This window comes from Triticum urartu, chromosome 3, assembly GCF_003073215.2.
Source record: "Triticum urartu cultivar G1812 chromosome 3, Tu2.1, whole genome shotgun sequence".
NCBI classification, from domain to species: domain Eukaryota; kingdom Viridiplantae; phylum Streptophyta; class Magnoliopsida; order Poales; family Poaceae; genus Triticum; species Triticum urartu.
The window spans coordinates 394,341-416,821 of record NC_053024.1 but is presented as its reverse complement, the minus strand read 5'-3'; the positions used below and the strand labels follow the sequence as shown (position 1 = coordinate 416,821).

The following is a 22,481-nucleotide window of genomic DNA, read 5'->3' as shown; positions in this document are numbered from 1 at the left end:
ACAGTGAAAAAATGCAATCATTTGTACGCGCACGAATGAATCATATGTTCACCCACTGCGAATGGATTAAGCTAATTTGAGCAAATCTGAATATATTTTTTTCTCTGGTCAAAAGTTTCAAATTAAGTCACATCATGTCAAACCTTCTTTAACACATCTCTCACGTACGTAAATCGACATGAACCAACTCCCACACGTCTGTTTTTTCAACACCCCTTCAAGACTCCGGTCAATAAAGAGTGAGAACTCGGTGCCTGTGGGAATCCAGTGACAGCATACATGTTTATTTTTCTTTGGATTATTGGTGCATCAGATTGATTAACGGCTATACCTTTGAAAAATCAATGGCTATGCCTTTAGAAAAATCAACGGCTATGTAAATAATATTGAATTAGCTCAAGAAATTAATCTTAGGCGATTGCACCCCACCCCCATCCCACCACCCTTTCTATTCCAAATTAAGTTAAGTTATATGTTTGATTTAAGACAAACCTGTTTAAGTTTAATCAAGTTCACGAAAAATATGGTAAGACCTCCAATATTAAAAATAGACATTGTAGTATAAACATATGTTTATAAAGAATCTAATGAAACTAACGAAGTGTTCTACACGTTGAAATACTTTCGTATAAACTTGGAATTGAGCATAAATCTAGAACTTCATTTAATTTGAATCCGAGGGAGTAGAAGCTGGTTCGTAGGCAGTGGCGGAGCGTCGATGTGACCAACCGGGCCCTGGTTCCCCCTTCCGTGAGAAATTATCCATCCTCCTGCTGCTAATATCTCTTCTAATCACCCGGCTTCTCTAATCTCTGTAGCTATATCTTGTCTGTGATCCCGTTTGGCCACCCATTAATTATGGTTCGAGCTATTCGCAGTGCAATACATGTTTTTTTAGAAAAGGAGGACGCAGTGCAATACATAGTTACACTGAACCAATGTTTGTGTGTAGGTTGATTGTAGATATTTGTCAGATAAGGAAATTGGAATGTGGTCATGGTCGCAGGACAATAGATTATTTAGAAAAACAAATTCCGTGGTAGGTAGCAATATGACAACGCCTGCACATTGATTAGGTCATGTATTAATTAAATAGCGTCTGCTTTCACAAATAATGTACAAAAGTGGTGGTTAACACTAAACTAAAAAACAAGCGGCTACGAGCAACAACGACGACATGCGATCATTTGTACGTGTCTCGATCATACGTACGTATGCTTTGCCACCGCGATTGGATTTTTAACTAGTTTGACCAAATTGGAGCATTTCTGAAGCCGAGCGAGGTTCGAGCCTTTTCTCGGGCTCGGCATGTGCCTTTTCTCTAAAAAGACGTATGTAGCCAAGTAAATTAACACAGAGAAAATCAAACATTGACTAGGTCTTCTCTTAATTACTAGTGTTCTCTTTCAAACATAATGTATGGTGATTAACACTAAATTAAGAAGCACAGGGCAGCACATAATTTGGACACGCACGAATGGATCATATGTGCATTCACTCGCCGCGATTGGACTAAACTAATTTGACTAAATCCGAATATACATATTTTTCACCCGTTGAAAGTTTCAAATTAAGTCATGTCACGTCAAAGCACCTTTTATACATCTCTTACGTACATGCATCTATATCAACCAACTCTCACGCGCCTGTTGTTTCAATACCCCTTCAAGACTCGGGTCAACAAAGAGTGAGAACTCGGTGCGTGTGGGAATCCAGTAATATCCCACATGCTGGTTTTTCTTTGGATTCTTGGTGCACCAGATGATCAACAACATATGTAATTAATTAATATTGAATAAGCACGAGAAATCATTCCAAGGCAATTGCAACCCCCCCCCCCCCCCCCCCCCCCCCCCCATATTCCGAATTTACCAAAGTTCTATGTTTGTTTTGAGTCAAACCTTATTTTGCGAAAGTTCTTTTTTTTTGAGGGTGCGAAAGTTCTTTTAAGTTATATCAAGTTCATAAATTATGTTGTAAGACGTCCAACCTTAAATATATGTACATAGTATAAACATAAAAGAATCTAATGAAACCAATTAACTGTACAAGACATCGATATATTTTCATGTAAACTTGGAACCTAGTATAAATCTAGAACTTCACTTAACTTGAATCCGAGGGACCAGAAGCTGGTTCGTAGGCCGAGCGAGCCGGTAATTTGTGCATGAGATGTGCAAGAGCTTCATTGATTCCGGTGTCGCTCTCATCAAGGTATAAGATTAATATCATTTGGTGTTGTCTGCCTTTCTTTCATCTACTCTTTAGTTTTTCACAGTTTTCTGTGTGGATTCTGATATATTTTTTTCTGTCTGGTGAGCAGGGAGGTTTATTTGACCACGGGAGCCTCGTAAATGCCATCAAGGGTGCAGATGTCGTGATCTCGGCCGTGGGGACCCCTCAGCTCGACGAGCAGACGAGGATTGTCATGGCAATCAAGGAGGCCGGCAATGTCATCAAGGTCAGTGAGATTATCATTTTGTCTTCTTTGTTGATCGAACGATGGATGCAAATCAATCGCTGAATCGTTGCTGCATAGAGGTTCCTGCCGTCTGAGTTCGGCTCTGACCCAGAGCGGGTTCACCCCGTGGATCCAGCGACCACACTTTACGCTGGTAAAATCAGCCTTCGCCGTCTGATCGAGGCGGAGGGTATACCTCATACATATGTCTGCTGCAACGGGTTCGCCGAAACCTACCTTGTGAGCATCGGCGATGTTACGGCTGTTGGCGCTGGTCCTCCGTCCGACAAGATCACTGTCCTAGGCGATGGAGATGCAAATGGTATGTAAGCATGCATCATATCCTTTTCCTGCCACTGTAAATCCGTGCTGTCCTGTGTTGATCTTCATGTATTGATGAACGCAGGGGTGTTTGTGGTGGAAGAGGACATAGCTGCCTACACGGTGAGAGCAATCGACGATACGAGGACCCTGAACAAGATCATGTACATGAGGCCGCCGGTGAACATCGTGTCCCACAACGAGCTCATCGCACTTTGGGAGAAAAAAGCGGAAAGGACTTTCCAGATCGCTCAAATCCCAGAGGCGGATCTCCTCAAGTTGATCAAGGGTAGGGTACATCCATCATTGTGCTTTGAGAATGTACGTAGCTACAACTGTTGCATCTCTGACCACTCTTAATTTGTTGACATGTGTGACCACGCAGAGGCGGCATACCATCTCAACATGAGATGTCCTATTGAATTCATGCTCCAGCTAACTCATCCAAAAATCCGAACTGATGGAGGGAGGTGGGCAATATATTTCTTTTGGTTCGGATACCATATTGAATTCATGCTCCAACCAATTGCTCTAAAAATCCGAACTGATGGAGAGAGTCGGGCAATATACTTCAACACCCCCCTCACGTCTAGACTTATTTAGCTCTTAGACGTGGGATTTATGTAGACCGGGGGCGCGGCACCCGATCCGATCAAAGATTAGATTGGTTCTTTAGATTAGTTTAGAATCAATTCTTCAAATTTCGAATTTTTGGTAGACCAAATTATATTAGGTTGATTTCTTTCCATTAGCCAAATAAATTCTTATTAGATTGATCCCATCTGGTGAAGAAAATCCAGCAGATCGGTGCGGCGGCTGCACCGCCAACCTACCTCCACTCGGACGATGCATCGCCAAACTGTACAAGCAGCCACGAGCCGTTCGACCGCCCAAGTCTTCCTCGATCCGATCCTGCAAGGTGCGAGCATCGTCGAGCGGGCCAGAATCACGGAGCTTCTTGACGGCTCAACGTGGGTACGACGGTGTGTTTCCAGAGCAGCCACGCGCCGAGACCAGGCGCTGGAGCAGCCGGCTTCAACGAGGCGACGCCGCGCGCGGCACAGGGCTCCTTCCAGCCCAGCCGCATGTCGACTTCGACCGGGGCAGGCTGTGCGATGCGGAAACGTCTTACCCTTCGAGGGGGACGTGGTACGTGTTATATAGGGGATTGCGAGTCCCTGATACGCGTACAAATCTGTTGAAGATACATGACTTGAAGGAGAAGAAGTATAGGAGATAAGAAGTATAGTTACAACCAAATACATAATTTAAACTACCCATGCGGTTGTCTATCTTATCTATCTCCTCATACATATCTCGTTTGACACCCTCCCTTAATCACAACTTCATCAAGTTGAGATTATGCTTGAAATCTTCAGAACTCCTTGTAGGCAAAGCTTTTGTAAACCCATCTGCCACTTGATCCCGTGAATGAATGAAACGAATGTCCAAGAGTTTATTAGCAACTCTCTCTCTAACAAAATGAAAATCTATTTCAATGTGCTTTGTTCTAGCATGAAATACTGGGTTTGCAGACAGATAGGTGGCACCAAGATTATCACACCATAAACATGGAGCTTGAGAGCTTTTCACACCTAACTCCTTCAAGATTGACTCTACCCAGATAATTTATGTTGTTGCATTGGCCAAGGCTTTGTATTCTGCTTCAGTGCTCGACCTGGACACTGTAGCTTGTTTTCTGGCACACCATGATATAAGGTTGGGTCCAAAAAATACTGCAAAGCCATCAGTGGAGCGTCTGTCATCCAAGCATCCTGCCCAATCTGAATCAGAAAAGGCACTGACAAGAGTAGAGGGTGACTTGCTGAAGTTTAGACCAACATTCAAAGTATACTTGACATATCTGACAATGCGCTTAGCTGCAGTCAAGTGAACTGTGGTGGGTGCATGTAGGAACTGACATACTTTGTTGACAGCAAAGGAAATGTCTGGCCTGGTCAATGTTAAGTACTGAAGTGCACCTACAAGACTTCTGTATTTTGTACTATCCTCTGGACCCAAAAGTGTTCCCTCTGTAAGAGATAATTTTTCTGTACTAGAGAGAGGAGTGAGTGTGGGTTTACAACCTTGCAAACCTGCCTTCCTTACCAAATTTGTGGCATATTTTTCTTGAGAAAGATGTAGCCCATCCTTGTGCTGCTTCACCTCAATTCCTAGGAAGTAATGCAATTCTCCTAGATCCTTGAGAGCAAATTCAGCACCTAAATCCTTCAAGAGTCCTGATATTGCCTCATTAGATGAGCTCGTGACAATAATATCATCAACATATATGAGAACAAACATGGAGGTGTTGAACTTGTTATAAATGAACAAGGAGGTGTCAGATTTGGAAGGAACAAAGCCAAGTGTCTGCATCTTTTTACTGAGACAGGAATACCATGCCCTTGGAGCTTGTTTCAGTCCATATAATGCTTTATCTAGCTTGCACACATAGGAAGGTGTATGTTTGCTTTCAAACCCAGGAGGTTGTCTCATGTACACTTCCTCTTCCAGAACACCGTGAAGAAACGCGTTCTGTACATCTAATTGTCGAAGGCTCCATCCCCTGGAAACAGCAATAGACAGTACGAGACGAATGGTAGCAGCTTTCACAACTGGACTAAAAGTATCCTCGTAGTCTATGCTATACCGTTGCTTGAAGCCTTTGGCAACTAGTCTAGCCTTATAGCAATCAATGGTTCCATCGGACTTTCTCTTAATTCTGAATACCCACTTGCAGTCAATGAGGTTTTTACCTTGCTTGGGGGGAACCAAGTGCCACGTTTTATTTCTTTCAAGTGCCTTATATTCTTCTACCATTGCCTTTTTCCACTTGTCATCACTGAGAGCCTCTTCAATTGTGTTGGGCTCACCTGGTTCACCTGTGGAACAAACTAGACCATATTTGATTATGTCTTTGTAATTTTTCGGTTGAATCAAACCTTGTTGTAGTCTTGTGCGGCGTTTTGGTGAACCAGCAGGATCTGCAGCCACAGAGGATCCCATAGGAGCCAGATCAGCAGTAGAACTCAAGGAAGATTCGCCCGCCACTGTCGATTCTGGATGCACGGGATTTTCTGTGGCTGTGGCCCGAGGCGATGGTGAGGAAGACGCCGCAAGGGCCGCAGACGATCCAGGGGCGTCGACCGGCTCATCATGAGCACGTGATTGCGTGGGCCCGCCTGAATCAGGAGCCGACCCCGCATCCGCCTGGCGCGTGAGGCCACGCCGCTTGTAGCAAACCGGCTGGTCTGCGAAGCGCGTGCGGTCCAGGCCACTGTCGCGCTGCCGCGTGGCGGCGGGAGACCGGTGCGGGCTGGAGGGCGCGTCTCGCCCTGTCGGAGGGGGCCGCGCGTCATGCAGCGGGCTACTGGAGCCCACGCGACCGACCGCGCCTGGCGCGTCTGACGTGGGCGTGCGGCTGGTCGTTGGCACGGATCCCAGAGGCGATTGCCTGGGCATCTACAGCTCCGATCCCGAGGGGGATTTGCTCCCCTCGCCACGACACATGTGATGAAGGGCATCTGAATGGATTTCTTCACCGTTTGGGTTGATTTCTTCGCCATTTTCTTCTCTGTTTCCATAGTGTGGTGCTCCTGTAACATCATCAGGTGTCTCATGCGCAAGAGGGTTAGGGTTAGCCAACATATGATCACAACAATTATCAACACCCCCTTGATCATAACCAAAGAGACTTGGAGGAAGCAAGAGAATTTCTTGTTGAAGTAGAGCACCAGCGTTTGGATGAAGACCAGAAAAAGGGAATTTGGTCTCATCAAAAACCACATCGCGTGATATATAGACTCGACCAGTGGAGATGTCAAGACACTTTACGCCTTTGTGTTGGGCACTGTATCCAAGGAAAGCACACTGGATTGATCAAAACATGAGTTTGCGTTTGTTGTATGGGCGTAGGTTAGGCCATCACGCACACCCAAACACACGAAGAGTGGAATAGTCAGGTTTGACATGAAGAAGGCGTTCTACTGGAGTTTCATTATTTATGACACGACTAGGGAGCATGTTGATAATGTGAACAACAGTAAGAAACGCTTCGTCCCAAAACTTTAATGGCATGGACGCATGAGCTAAAAGAGCAAGACCAACTTCAACAATGTGACGGTGTTTGCGCTCAGCTGAGCCGTTTTGTTGGTGAGCGTGGGGGCATGACACATGGTGTGAGATGCCAAGGGTTTGGAAGAAGGAGTTCAACTTCTCGTATTCCCCTTCCCAATCGGATTGGACAACAATGATTTTGGAATCAAATTTATGCTCAACAAGTGCTTGAAAGTTTTTAAACACTTGGAAAATGTCGGATCTTTTCTTAAGGAGATAGATCCATGAAAACTTGCTATAGTCATCAATAAAGCTTACGTAGTAAGTGTGCTGACCAACAGAGCTAGGGGCCGGTCCCCAAACATCAGAGAAAATCAATTGTAATGGTTGGGTAGACACACTAGTAGAAATTGGATAGGGGAGCTGATAACTTTTAGCTCGCTGACAAGAATCACAAATAGTTTCAACATTGCGCTCACCAACATATGGGAGCTTATTTTTCCTAAGAAGTTTTTCAACTAAAGCAAAAGAAGCATGTCCTAAACGATCGTGCCATCGTGTTGACGAGAGTTTGACAACACCAAAAGCATGTTTATTGAATCTTGTGCGCTCCGGAATCAACCGGTAAAGCCCTCGAACACATCTACCTCGATAGAGAATTCTCTTCGTGGCCTGATCCTTGATCAAAAAGAAATATGGATGAAATTCAAGAAAAATGTGATTATCAAGAGCAATTCTATGAACAGAAAGAAGGCTTTTATTGGCACTAGGAACATGCAAGATTTTCTTAAGATGAATTTTCTTAGGGGGGTATGAAAAATTGAGTGACCAATGTGGTTAATCCTCATACCTTCACCATTAGCTGTGTGGATTTGATCCTTGCCATGATACTTTTCCTTCATTGTCACCTTTTCAAGTTCATTGGTGATGTGGTTGGTGGCGCACTGTCGACGTACCAGTTGGTGTCGATCCCATAGGAGCCATCCACAGCAGCAGCAAGTTTGTCCTCGTCTTGGGAGGAGTCGCCGTCGTCGTCGTAGCGATACCAGCAGTCTTTGGCCGTATGCCCGAGCTTACCACAGATCTGGCAGCGAGGTGCATCTGGCCGTGACCTGGTGGAGCCACCGCGACGGCCCCTGTTGTTGCCAGAAGAGGGCCGCCCGCCGCCGCCGCGAGTGCTGGAGTTGCTGTTGCCGTGTCCCCCGCCCGAGGCCTTGCCCCTGTTGCGAGGTGAACCGCGCTGATGAGAGGAGCCGCCGCCGCGGCCACGAAGAGCGGCGTTGGCCGGCGACTTGAAGCCGCCCGAGGACTGGAAGAGCGCCACGCGCTGGTCGAAGTTGCTCATCATGGAGAAGAGCTCGTCGAGGGAGACGGGCACGATGCGGGCGTCGAGGGCGGACACCAGGGGCTGGTAGTCCATGTCCAGCCCATGGAGGATGTAGGAGACAAGCTCGTCATCTTGGAGAGGCTTGCCGGCCGCGGCGAGTTCGTCCACGAGGCCGCGCATGTGGGCGAAGTAGGTGGCGACGGACTGGTTCCCCTTCTGCGCGTTGATGAGGGCCGTGCGGATGTTGTTCACCCGGCTGAGAGACTGTGACGAAAACATGCCCGCCAGAGCAGCCCAAAGCGCTGGCGACGTGGTGATCGCGGTCACCTGCACAAGGACCTCTTTGGACAGATTGTTGAGCAGATAACCAAGTACCTGCTGGTCCTCCTGTACCCAAATTGGGTGGAGAGGGTTGGGCGTCGAGGACTCCTTCCCGTCTTTGTCCTTGGTGACGAGGAGTCGGGCCGGCTCCAGTTTGGTGCCGTCGGCATAGCCAAAGACACCGGCGCCCCGCAGCTGCGGCACGATCTGGGCGCGCCACAGAACATAGTTCGTGCGGGTAAGCTTCTCCGTGACCTGTTGGTTGAGCTTTGGGTGGGAGGAGCCGAAGGAAGACATGGCTAGGGCACTAATGGCGATGAGCTAGGCTAGATGAGATTGGAAGAGGAGGCTCTGTATACCATGTGCGATGCGGAAACGTCTTACCCTTCGAGGGGGACGTGGTACGTGTTATATAGGGGATTGCGAGTCCCTGATACGCGTACAAATCTGTTGGAGATACATGACTTGAGGGAGAAGAAGTATAGGAGATAAGAAGTATAGTTACAATCAAATACATAATTTAAACTACCCATGCGTTGTTTATCTTATCTATCTCCTCATACATATCTCGTTTGACAGAGGCAACAATGGACGTGGACTCAAGAAGATCAGAAGATTACATGTTTGCATGCAGGTTATTCCATCGATGCTAATTACTGCATTGGGTCGTCGGCCAGATGCAATCTCTTCGCTGCAGCTCCAACCGGTCTCCAGCGCACGGACGACACACGTCTATGATCACGGGAGAGCAGTTTTCTGCTAGCCAACTACGACGCCCGCGGCACCATCATCTACATCGACCGATCTGCATCTGTACCAAGCCATCGAGCTACATCACCTCCTGCGTCAACCTACGCCGCCGATCTGTACCTGCACCGAGCACGATGACATCACCATGATCTGCACCAGATATTCTTCATCGAGTTGAATCCCTGCATTGAGCTGTACGACTGTGCCAGGTTACGGGCAACATACTTCTTTGGCATGACAGGGCGTCGACACTTCGTTGTCATGGAGGGACGCCTTCAAGTGACGCATCATCGCCGACACGCTGCTGCAACGTCATCGTCGGCACTTCATCACCAAGGTCTTCATCACCGTGGTCTTCATCAACATCTTCGTCAACACACCGCCGCGCCTCGTTCACAAGATGGACACCTAACGTACTCTGACAGACTTTTCTGCAAGGCGCGACCTCGACGACGGCAATGACCGCGTCACGACGACGGCATCGACCGCGTCATCCACGACGGCACGACTGCATAGACGCGGCGTCACGATAGTGACGACCCTACACAGCCACATGGTTCTGGCAAAACCGATGTGTCCTCGATGGGCTTCCTCCGATCTTGGCAAAATTGGTGGACTCATCGCCGACGGCACCCTCTGACATCCGCAAGGTGCATCGTCCATGTCTGCAGCTCCGTCATAGCACTTTTTTTGCGCCTCCAGCTTTGTGCAGCTTCATCATCCACGACGACCACGACTACCTCGACCATGGCTACATCACCATGATCGGCTACCTCGACATTAATGGCTACGTCTACAACAACTCATCGGTAACAACTCCAGTCAACAGCGTCCGCCTTGTCACTTGCGTCCACGACACTCCCGCCGTGACTGCAGGAGCGAATAGAGGAGAAGGCAGGAAGGCACTAGAAGGGGATGCGGTCATCGCCCTAACTGCCGACCCATCAGAGACGCAGTTGATGATGGCGCAGCGGAGAAGACGACAAAAGAACAGAACTTCAAATTCGGTCGTAATCGTCCGCTTTACTCTCGCTACAACTGAGGGGAAATGTTAGAAGTATATTTACGTTTAAGATAGAGATAAGAGATAGGGATATGATAGGTTTAACTTGTCCTCTACTCCAAGTCTATCTCCCTCCATTGTACCTCTATATATACCTCATACACCGGTCAGATCAATACAATACAATACTAGCCATCCTAAAATTTCTACATGTCCCACTCGCTCTCCGTCTTTGTGAGGGGCGACCAAGCCAACTTCGACATCGAGCCGTCCTTTGGTGTCTAGGCCACCGAGCTGTACCCTGACGTGAAGTACACCACCGTCGACGAGTACCTAGACCGCCTCCTCTGACAGTTGTTGGCTGGATGGAATGTCAACCATGACAAGAGCTGACGTCCACAATAAAGATGATGGAGGAGTGGCCTCTCCAAATCCAATGATGTGTGTGGTCTTGTGTGCAAATTTTTATGTTGCTACTACTGGCCGGTGCACCAATAATTGATTCAAACAAGACTTATCCATATGCTACTGATAACTATTCTGCTCCAAGACGTTATGCTGCTGCTTATGGCGAGTTTCAGCATGACGATTTAGGAAGGACCTATGGGCAATATTTTGTCCTTTAATTTGTCGAAATGTTGTGTTCAGTGCAGGGAGTACATATGATGATACATTTAAGGATTATCGCCATGCTTCCTTATTTCCAAGTGAATAGTTCACATATATATTCCCTGGAGGTGCTCTACTCCACCCTCCTGGACCTCATCAACCTCTGCAGCACCGGCGCCCGCCCGCTGAGATGATAAGAGAAGTGTGCTGCAGTGCTGGATTGTGTGTTGCGCGATGTTGTAAGCGCGAAGATAGATAGAGACACCGTATTGCAGTGCTGGCTTGTGTGTTGCGCGATGGTGTAAGCGCGAAGATAGATAGACACCGTGCTGCAGTGCTGCAGTGCGCATTGTTATAGCATAACTTTGGCATGTATTCTAAGTTGTGGTTGTTATAGCCTTTGAGCACAATCTTTTTCTTTTGCATGGATCGAAAAGGTGTGCGCATCAACAAACGCAGAGGTTGGGGTTGCCCCTTCTTAAAATAAATAAATACATGTGCATGGTTGTCTCCTGCATTTAAATGTAACTTTCTTGGATAATTCAGTTGCTTCAAACTCATACTTGCAATGAGTACATCTTTCTTTTCCGATAAAGTTGCGACGAGTACACGAACAATAATAAAATTTGATAAGTTAAAGTGTCAGTCGTATAACATAAATGCCACTTGCAAAGAGACGTCAAACATAAACGCCACTTGCAAAGAGCATAGATAGAGATTCAAAGCCCTGTGATACCACTACTGGAATCTGGGATTTCGCCGAGTTCTGAGTTTTCGTCGAGTTCAATTTATCAGGAGCTCGGCAGTGTAATGAGTCTGCCGAGTTTGCTGATAATTGAACTCGGCAGTGACGCAAAACTTGGCAAACAACAACGTTTGCCTAGTTCTCGGTGACAAAAAAACTCAGCAATGTCCCAAGTACCAAGTACGCCGAGTTTCGCCAGCGAGAAACTTGCCAGTGTCTTGACACCAACAATCAGGCGATGGAGACATGATGGCGGTCTACATATGCCGGGTTCCACTAATGGAAACTCGGCAATCGTTTTGCCTTTTTTTTATTACAGAATTACAGGGTTCACGTCTATGCCGAACGCCCGCGGATAAGAACTCGGCAAAGCGCTGGCCCTTCGTCTCCGCTGGCCCTATAAAAGATAGACGTGTGTGGCCGGCCGGCTCGCCTAACCTGCCGCCCTTCTCTTTCCCACTGCCTCTGCCGCCGCTGTGTCGCCTCTTCCCCACCTTCCCCCGCCATTGGCCTCCTCCTTCCTTCCCGGCCGCCCATTGTATATATATATATATATATTAAACAAATGGGATTCTCAAAAGGTATTTATAAATATTAAACATGTACAAAAAAAATATTCCTGGTGTATAAAACAAAGCACAAGGTGTATGGAAACAAGTAGATATCAACAAATAATATTTCAAACAATGTTGATCATGCATTTAAAAAATGGTAATGTGTATACATAAAATGTTCCTGGTATATATGAAAAATGTACACGTGTATGGAAAAAGTTTACTTCAACATATGTGTTTCAAAAAAAATGTTAATAATGTATTTGATGTTTTAAGGGGATATATAAAATGTTGTATATGTGTATAAAAATGTATAATGTGTATGAAAAATAAGAAAATACACATCTAAACATATATTTAAATAAAATTAATCACATATTTAGGAAATGCTCAACATGTACATGAAAAAATATTTTAAATGTATATGAAAAAAATTTCATGTATTTTATAAACGTTATCCACGACGAATAGAAAAAATGGTTAACATTTTTAAAAAATGTTTCATGAAAAAAAGAATAGAAAAGACCAAAGTAAACCAATGCAAAGAACTGGCTGTACATAATTAAACACCACAAGAAATGAAAAATAAGTTTTTTTACCGGTGTTCCTGCTCGGTCGTCCTAGATTAGAGGACGCTATGCCATCGTCTGGTAAAGCAACTCACCCATGAGCACACGTGGGCATGCCAGCTAGTTGCCAGCTAGAGGAAGACAAGCATGGCGACCACATCTCACAAAGTCAAACCCCTAACAACCTCACCACCTTTGGTAAATACCATGTCCTCCCAAGAGCCAAAGGGAAGGGGGCCTTCTTAGGAGGGGGATGGTGAGTCAGCAGTGGTGGCCTCATGGGACTAGACGGAGTGTGGTCTTCCACAGACGATGGGTTGCGTCATTGAATTCGTTGCAACAAGGGCAGATCTGAAGTTCACTGAGGGTTTCGATGCTCGAAGCTTGTTCTTGGTGCATTCGGAACACATTAGTTGTTCCTTAGATTCTTGTATATTTGCCATTACTTTTTTCTTTTGGTTGTAAGTTGGATGTATGCCTCGGTTGTTCCTCTGTATATAAAGCGGGGAGAAAACCTTTTTCAATAATTTGGTTTGCGTACGCACACTTAAGCAACAGAAAGCTGGAAGTAAACAAGTGTTGCAGTAGAAACAGATGACCCATGGATGTATTCATGTAGCAGTGAATGCACATGCACTCCCAAAAGCATAATTAAGATTGTTTGGATGATGACATAGATGAAGGAGAAGGGCGAGAAAATATACCTACTAGCCTAGTGGGGTGCATCATATACCTATATTACATATATGATTCCTTGCGTAACAAAATATTGTTCGATAAAATCCATCCTTTGTCTAAGGAAAAAGATTGAATGATGGATTGAATGAAAGCATAAACATTGTTCTTTTCATGAGTAGGAGGAAGGGAAGAGATATCGAATTATTTAGCTAGCCAAAATAATATAATCCCTTCTTGCAAAGAAATAAATAATGATCCCATTGTATCTAGAAGCTCGAAGATGGAACCAAGGAGGGCCGGTATCGAACACGAGACCTAAACAATAGCGCCCTAGAAACCAACCAAACAAAGGTATCCATAGTAAAAAAAATACTTCTAGGATTTCTAACGGACGAATATGCGCAAAGCAAATGCCCTCCCCTCTTTCAGCTCGACATTACAAAGCAAATGCCCTCCCCTCTAGAAAACTATTAGTTCCGAGTCCGACCTCCCTTGTTCCTCGGTCGATCCCCACCAGGGCCGGCCCATAAGCCGGGCAAAAAGGGCGACTGCCCCGGGCCCCAATAGGGAAAGGCCCCAACTGAACTTATACTAGTAAGCACTATATGTCAAAACATAAGTTCACGTCACATACTAATAAGTTGTACCATGCATAGGCAAATTAGTCTGACTGGCGGAGTTGAGTTCAAATACACTAGTCTCTCTTTATCATGGATGTTTTAATATCATAATGAAAATTATGATAACTAGATTTTTAATGTTTAAACAAATGCATAATTTTTAATTCGGTAAACATGTAGGACATCTCATTTGCATCAAATCAAACCATGTGAGTCTGGATGAACATGTTAGTTAATCGAATCATATGTAGAAGTATAATCAACAACATTTTTAGTTCTTCGATGATTCTATTGTCGAACCCAACTTGCAAGTCGCAATTTCTATGCCCTAGAAGTTTCCAGGAATATGACTGCCTAATATACACTAGAAAGAACTATTAAAATATTTGTTAGTGTGTATATGATTTAGAAATCTCTACCATAATATTCAATAATATTAAAATATATATGAACACATGCATAGATATTCAAATGTGTATACACTACACTGTTTATGCAATATTCGAAAAATAGATCAAAAAAATATTTTAACAATAAAGAAAACTTTTGGTACATGATAAAATTTTCATTTTGTAGAATTAAAATTTTCAATGATATACATTACAATTGCATAACAATGAATAATATAACTATTATTTGAAAACAATCTTATGTGGCTAAATAATAGAAAATATATATTAATTACAATTATGATGTGGTACACATTATTTAAAATAATTATAAAAGTTTAGTATAAAAAACAAATATTTTACATCGCCCCGGGCCCAAAAATATTTTGAACCGGCTCTGAACCCTACCCTCACTCCCCCTCCCCGAACCTGAATAGAGTGAGCGAGCTAGGGTTCCTCTCCATCGCTCACTAGGGTAAACTTGGAGGAGAAAAAAAGAATCAACAAATTTTATTGCCTCGGAGTATGGTTTACATCAGGAGAAAATTGGTATTACCCATCAGCAACTGTGTTATACGCGCCGAAGCATGGGATAACAAAATGATCACAGATATAATAGGGATGGACATGAATGCAGGCGGGGAGTTCTGGCAGCTGCAAGTAAGCAACAACCCACACCACATTTTTTCTTTTACTTTTCTCTTCTTTTCGTGCCTTTTCTCACATTTTTTTAGCTCAAGTCAGCCACCAGGGCAAAAGATAATTTGTTTACTAGAGTGGCAGCCGCTGAAGCGTTCGTCACATCGAAGCTTCCAGCTCCCGACCACCACCCTGAGGTAAATCCCTCATGGATGTCTTTCTGTTTTCCATAGTATTCTTCTTTATTTTTGTTTTATTGTTTCAACAGCAATCTAACGGCCATTCTCAATTTTATTTCCAATTACGAGGATCAGAAAAGAACAAAGATCATAGCAGTGGTGAAAGACAAGTGTGTTGTTTTTAAAAAGGAGATGGTGAAGCTAATTGAGTCCACTGTGGATACTGAGGAGATTGAGTCAACAGTCAGCAGGCCTATCCGAGACAAAAAGAAGAGATGGCGACATGGACGAAACATCGATGAAGAGCAAGACATGTGGCGAGCAAATGGCAACGACGATGATGAAGATGACGCTGAACATGAGGACAGAGTTGACGAGCAAAACGTCGGCTGTGACAAGCGATATTCCCAGAACAATGACAAGGACACCGAGGAAGAGCAAAGACCTTATGAAGATGCCGACGGGTGTAGCAGAGGACTTCATAGCGAACAAGACAAGGCATTTTTGTTTGTCTGGATCATTGTAACATGTACTTGGATGGAAAGGATGCAAGTTTGCTGTGTTGGCAATAAGCAATGACTCCTGTAGGTGCTAGTACTAGTTGAATGTTTCCTAGGAAATAACTAGTATCATGATTAACTAGAATATATAGACAAAACAAAACCATGCATGATTTTTGGGTGCTTTTACGCATATAAAAACATAGGAACCAAACATTTAAGGTTCTGCTATAACCCAGATTACTATTACCTTATCGATTCCTTTCATTCTTATCTATTTATGATAGGAACAAGGTACCCTGATGCCTCCCCTGTTTAAAAACCTGAAATAAGAAAAGGAAAACCTGAAATCCCCATAAAAACGGAAGGAAAACCAAAATAAGAAAGCCCATAGGCTGGGTGGAATCCCTGCCATATATGCGCCTATGCCTCGTTTTGTGCACAAGGTATTAAACAAATGTGATTCTAAAAAGATATTTATAAATATTAAACATGTATAAAAAAATTTACACTGTCTTAACATTTCTAAAATGAGATTTTTAAAAAAAGTTTTGAAAAATGTGTATTTAGAATATTTTTCAAATATAAACAAACAAACGCATGACATGAGCATGATCTTTGGAGTTAGTACATGAGTGGTGCTAATATTTCTTTGTTTCCGATGCAGTTTTAGTGCAGTACGTGCTAAATTCCCAACACTTCTTCAGTGTAGTTCACAGGATTGGGAAAGTCCGATGCGGATTTTTGGAAGCTGGGACTAGGCGGACCTGCTTAGGCAAAAAAATGTAAAAAAATATATGAAATTTGTCCGAACAAGCATTGTCTAGTGTAAAGTTTCAGGACAACTTGACTTTTGTGGAATTCCTGGCAAAAAAAAAAGATAAAACTTGTTCGGTCCAAATGTGATTTCGTCGCGAAACTTTACACGTGAGTAGACAAAACTTGTTATGAGAAGAAAGTCACCGTAATTTAAGTTGCTTTTGGTCTCTTTTGGTGAAAGAAGGAACACCAAACCGTTTGATTTGAGGGTTAATTTGATAAATGCCATTCCAATTATGGCGATTCTGAGAAATGCCACCGCAATTTCCAAACTTCGAAAAATGCCATTTCATGCCACTTCCAGTGGCATTTTTCGAAGTCTGAAGTGGTGTTCTTCAAAGATTGCAAAATTTGCAGTGGCATTTTTCAAAGTTTGAAAATTGCAATGGCATTTTTATGAATCGCCATAATTGGAGTGGCATTTATCTAATTAACCCTTGATTTGACACTGAAGTTAGTGTGTGTTTGAGTTGTCAATCCTGTGTCCTTAGATAGAATCACCCAAGACAAGTCGTCAAATTTTGATTCATTCATACAACAAGAATCACCCAAGACAACTCAGCCGAATTCTGTGGAAAGAATAACGAATTTTGATCTGATTGATTCATACATACAGTACAAAAAACCGAACAAGAGCTTCAGTGTTCGTTCTTCAGTGCACACGAGCAGAGCAATCGATCAGGGGAAGGAGGAGGGCCTCAGCTCAGGGGTTCTTGGCCTTGATCCTCAGCTTCCTCGCGATGGCCGCCGCCCTCGGGTGCCCGGCCTTCCCGCCGCTCTGCTCCATCTCCACCCAGTTGATCACCCGGAGCACCAGCGACTGCGGGCAGCCCTGCGCCGCCGTCGCCCCCTTGCCAGTGCTGCTCCGCTTCTTCTTCAGCCCGGCCTCCAGCGCGGCCTCCAGGAACTCCATGAACCAGCTCCCCGCCTCCGCCTGCATCTGCTTCGCCATCCTCAGCGACGACCCCAGAGGCGAGTTGCCCACCGCCACCGCTGCCGGAGCCGACGACCTCTTGCTCTTGTCGTCGCCGTCGCCGACGGGCGTCTTGTCCAGGCACTTCCTGCTGGCGCTGGAGCTCCGGGCGGCGCCGTCCGGCCGCGACGAAGGGTCCTGCAGCGTGCCCGGCGCGAAGGACACCGACTTGGACACGCTCCCGAACCCGAGCAGGCCGCGCCGCCTCCCCGGCGTGGTGGCCCTGTTCTGCGCGATCTCCTGGAGCACGTTCGGCGCCGGCGTCGCCTCAGCCTCCGCGAGCACGTCGCTCGTGGCCGCCGCGGCAGCCATGGAGGTGGCCGCCTGGATGGACTCGATGTCGGCCACGGCCTGCGCGGCCTCCTGGTGGAAGCTGAGGAAGCCGTCGAAGCAGGCCGCGGGCGCGTCCGGCCTCGCCGCCTTGCTCACCTCGGCGAACATCCTGGCAACAAAACCATCAAACACATTCCGGTGAGCTCAGCTCACTTCATAGCAGACGGTGTCAAATTGCCATATGAAGAAGAGGCGCCATTGATGGAGGACATACTTGTAGATCCTGACGACGTTCTCCGTCGCCGACGCGTTGCGCAGCGCCTCCAGCGCCACCTTCTGCGCCTGCTCCCTCTGCTCCATGGCCTCCTGAGATGACAAATTTCGCAGCATCGGTTCAGTTCAGAGTTCAGAGTTCAGATAGAACAACTGAACTGACAGAGAAAAGCCTATCTGAATATCTGACGATCACACACCTTGCCGAGGGAGCTGAGCTTCCCTGGTACCGACACGCGGGCGGCCGACGAGGGCCGCCGCTTGGAGGAGGTGGCGGTGCTGCCGACGTCGTCGTCGGAGACCGGCGAGGAGGGCTGCTCCTCCCTGGGCCTCCTGCTCATGGTCCGGACGGCCGTGCAGCTCAGCGAGCTCTTCTCCTGCACACACAAACAGCTCAGCTTCAGAAGCCATGGAAAATAAGTTCAGCTTCAGTTCAGAGTACATACAGGTTGGAAGGGGCTCTTGGGGATCTTGTTGGGCGGCGGAGGGGGGTCGCCGCGGTCGGCGACGAAGCTCCGGCTGCGGGTCATGAGCCTTGGCATGACGCTGGTGCTCTTCCTGACGGAAGACGCGGAGCTGCGCGCCGGCGAGGGGCGCTCCTTGACGGGCGTCCTCTCCTCGAAGCTGAGCGCGATGGGCCTGACGACCTTGGGCGACGCGGCGAGCACCCCACCGCCGGCATGGTTCTCGGGGCCCCAGGATCCCCTCCTCGGCGCGGCGGGCTTCCTGGCGGGCTCGGGCGTGCCGATGACGAGCGGGTGTCGCCCGGGGATGGGCCGGGCGCCGACGACGACGGGGACGGGCGAGCCCGGGTCGAGGCGGTCGACGTGGAGGAACTGGCCGAGGCTGAGCTTGTTGGCGAGCACGAGGTCGGCCTGGGCCGGCGGCAGCGTGGCGTAGATGGAGTGGGAGGAGTCGGAGACCTTGACGTAGAAGCGGCCGTGCTTGGGGAAGAGGTCCACCTCGTCCATCTCCGCCGGCACGATGTCCGTCACCTGCAGCACCGCCGTCCGGTGCTCGCCCACCGGCTTCGCCGCGCCCGTCTTCATCCCGTCCAGCAGCTTCAGCAGCACGCCCGCCGACAGCGTCGCCATGGCCGCCTGGCGGTCTGATCTGGCGAGATGGGAATCGAGTCTGTTAGTCACACTAGCCGGCGGCGATCGGGGAGGGGATCGCAAGAAAGAAAGAAAGAAATGCTCTCTTCTTGGACAGAAAACAGGAACGCGTTCTTGATCCAGGCTAAATTGGAGTGCGGGGCGTATGAATTCGAGCAAATCCGCACCCGAACGAAGCGGATCCGAGCAAACCCCGGCTGATTCGGGGAAAGAAAGCCTTGGGCAGTTCAATTCTTGGCTTTTCAAGAAGAGGGCAGATCAGAAATGTTCTTGGCGCAAAGGAAACCAATCAATCATGGCGGCATCGAGCGGGGCAGACAGGGGATGAGGAACCACCAAACAGGGTGATGGACTGATCAGTACCTGGGAGAGGAGACCGGGGGGCTGCTTGATCTCCGCGCCGGCCGGCCGTCCGCCGACGAATTGACAGCCGGAGAGAGCCTCGGAGGGGAGCTTTGCGCCGACGGCGAGATCACGGGGAGCTTTCCGCCGACGAGGGAGGGAGGGGGTGGAGAAGCTGGTCGCGGGGGGGGGGGGGGGGGGGGGGGGGGGGGTGGGGGAGGGAGCTGGAGAGCTGGTCGAGGGAGGGAGCAACGGTAAAGAAGGAGGAGGAGGGCGTGCGGCGGCGACGGGAGAGGGGAGAAGATGAGGAAAACGAAATTGGAACGTTGCTCAACGGTCGACTCTGAGCTGAGGGGGCGAAATGACGGCGCTGCCCCTGCCACCTGTCACGTGACCTGTGATTTGTTTTTTTCCAGTGAAAATGCAACAATTTGTTACCGTGTAATTTGGTCCCTTGAGAACAAAAAATGCTGGTCTGGATCGTTCAACTTGTCTACATGTTCTTAAAAGCAGTAAAGACATCTGTGTTCAGCTGCTCGACCATGTGACAAAACGATGGGGCCGCCCCTCCTCCCCTCTCTAAATCCGCCCGTTCATTGTCAGCATCGGTCGTTACATGACATACGCTCATCTTTGCCCCCTTCTTTCTGTGTCTCTCCCTTATCTTGATTCACCGTTGTGTGCACCTGGATCGTCGGATTTGTATGTATGTGTTTGGTAAATGCAAGAGTTCTCCGTGTCCCAATGCTCGCCCACGGGTGGGATGACGGTGCTGCCCTTGCCTCCCGTAGGCCACCGCAAGTTCATCACTGCCAGGATTCGCCACGTGTCGTCTACCCTTTCTTGTTTTGTCCCCCTTTTTACGCCTCCACAATTGTGGTTTCTACTTATCTTTCTTTCAATATTGCTAGGCCGAAGAACAATAGTATAATTTTTTTTATATATGGTGAATATTAATTAGCAGCTGGTCGGGGAAGGGAGCAATGAACGGTAAAGAAGGAGGAGGAAGGCATGCGGCGGCGACTGGAGAAGAAGACGAAAACAAAATTGGACCATTGCTCAATGGTCGACTCTGAGCTGGGGGGCGAAATGACGGCGCTGCCCCTGCCACCTATCACGTGACCTGTCTCTCTTTTTCCCCTGTAAAAATGCAACAATTTGTTACTACAGTGCAATTTGGTCCCTTGACTCCACAACAAAAATGCTCTTCTGGATCGTCCAATTTGTCTATATGCTCTTAAATGCGCCGGACATCCGGGTTCAGCTACTCCACCACGTACAAAATGACGGCGCTGCCCCTCCGTCCCTCTACCCGTCCGCTCGTTCATTGTCAGCATCGGCCGTTACATGACGTATGCTCATCTTTGTCATGTTCTTGGTTCACCGTTGTGTGTCGCCTGGATCGTCGGGCTTGTCCATACGTGCTTCGTAAATGCAAGAGTTCTTCGTGTCCCGATGCTCGCCCACGGATGGGATGACGGTGCCGCCCTTCCCTCTCGTAGGCCGCACGTTCATTGCTAGCATGATTTGCCACGTGCCGTCTACCCTTTCTTGTTTTGTCTCCCTTTTTACGTCTTCACATTGTGCTTTCTACTTATCTTTCTTTCAATATTGCTAGGCCGAAGAACCATAGTATAAATTATTTATAGATGGTGAATATTAATTAACAAGTGGAAAAGTTATTTCAATTATTGTGACAAAAGGTATGGCACATGTGTCGGCCATGCACCTTGCAGCAACTCCTCTCGACCTTGGGGGCATTCCACCCAGCCCATCGGCTTTCTTATTTTGATTTCTTTCCTTTTTTATGGGGATTTCAGGGTTTTTTTTCTATGGGCAGACTCGCCATGAGGGCTCGGCTCTAGAACTTTTTTTTTTAGACAAGCTCGGCTCTAGAACTGAGTCGGCTAGTAGCGCTCGCTACATGGAAGGCTCCGTTGATTTTTCGGCCTGGGAGGTCCTAATTGGCACTTCACAGCCACCTGGTCCTGGGCTGGCCCATGTGGCGAGTGCCCGATCACTTCACCTGGTCGCCCACACAAGAGTTGTTTGATTGGTTGCCGTTCACCAATTCAGTGGTCAACCGTTGACTTTAGAGAAATGAAAAAAAAATAGAAAAACGCAAAAAGAAAAGAAAATGAGAATTCAAAAAAAATCACGAACTTTTGAAAACCACGCATTAAAGAAAATAAAAAAGAAATAGAAAAAAATAAGGGGAAAGAAAAAGAACAAACCGAACCGAAGAACAAAATAGAAGAAAATAAATGAAGTAGGTGTGCATAAGCAGAAGAGTGGGCTAGTCGGCTGCACTTCCCTTATAATGGTAAGGTCGGTAGTTCGATCCAATCGCCACCTTTTTTGGAGGTTTAAACGAAAAAAATAACGGAAATGAGCCAGCGCAGAAGAGGGGGGGGGGGGGGGGGGGGGGGGGGGGGGGGGGAGGAGGTGGTGTGCCCGTTTGCACTCACTAAAAAAAGGTTCTAGGTCACTCTGTTTCCTAGTTCAATTGCTTCGGTCGGTTCCAAGCTTGACCGATCGCTGCTGGTGTTGACTAGGCTCATGTACACCACTGACTTTTTAGAAACAAAGTTAAAAACTTCAGAAGAAAACTTAAAAAGAAAAACAATCATAAATTTTAAAATGGTTCATATTTTTGAACATAAAAATCACAACTCTGAAAAGGTTTCAAAATTAAAAAAAAAGATCGTGAATTTGAAAAAAGTTCACCAATTTGAAAATAAAAGTAAGAAAAAGTTCATGAAATTTCAAGAAATTTTACGAATGTTTAAATAACAAAACACTAAATTGGAAATAGTTCATGAAATAAAAACTTTGTGGATATGAAAAAGTTTACTAATTTCGAAAAAGTAAACAAAAACTAAGATAAAATTTGAAAAAAATTCATGGATTTTTGAAAACAAATTCACGATTTTGAAAGATTTTCATTGATTTTAATATAAAGTTC

The 22,481-nt window shown here is 46.6% G+C and overlaps 2 protein-coding genes and 1 pseudogene across 4 annotated transcripts; 2 read left to right on the top strand and 1 right to left on the bottom strand.

Annotated features, from left to right (window-relative positions):
• The first annotated feature begins 2,172 nt into the window (after positions 1–2,172).
• On the top strand, positions 2,173–10,681 carry LOC125547433 (annotated as a pseudogene).
• Positions 10,682–14,479: 3,798 nt separating this feature from the next.
• On the top strand, positions 14,480–15,970 carry LOC125547432. Its single transcript, XM_048711297.1, has 3 exons — positions 14,480–15,063; positions 15,138–15,239; positions 15,357–15,970. Exons 1-3 carry the CDS (start codon positions 14,929–14,931, stop codon positions 15,798–15,800), a joined length of 681 nt encoding a protein of 226 aa, XP_048567254.1. The 5' UTR covers positions 14,480–14,928; the 3' UTR covers positions 15,801–15,970.
• Positions 15,971–17,049: 1,079 nt separating this feature from the next.
• LOC125547431 (translation initiation factor IF-2-like) lies at positions 17,050–19,696 on the bottom strand. Of its 3 annotated transcripts, none has more exons than XM_048711293.1 (5): positions 19,538–19,696; positions 18,506–19,172; positions 18,260–18,457; positions 18,061–18,152; positions 17,050–17,955 (listed from the first exon to the last, which is right to left on the bottom strand). In XM_048711293.1, the coding sequence occupies exons 2-5, from the start codon at positions 19,151–19,153 to the stop codon at positions 17,244–17,246; spliced, it is 1,650 nt and encodes a 549-aa protein (XP_048567250.1). In that variant the 5' UTR covers positions 19,154–19,172; positions 19,538–19,696; the 3' UTR covers positions 17,050–17,243. The 3 variants fall into 3 exon arrangements, with proteins under 3 accessions (XP_048567250.1, XP_048567252.1, XP_048567251.1); XM_048711295.1 differs by having other exon boundaries at positions 18,260–18,436; XM_048711294.1 differs by having other exon boundaries at positions 18,506–19,167.
• Between the last annotated feature and the right edge of the window lie 2,785 nt (positions 19,697–22,481).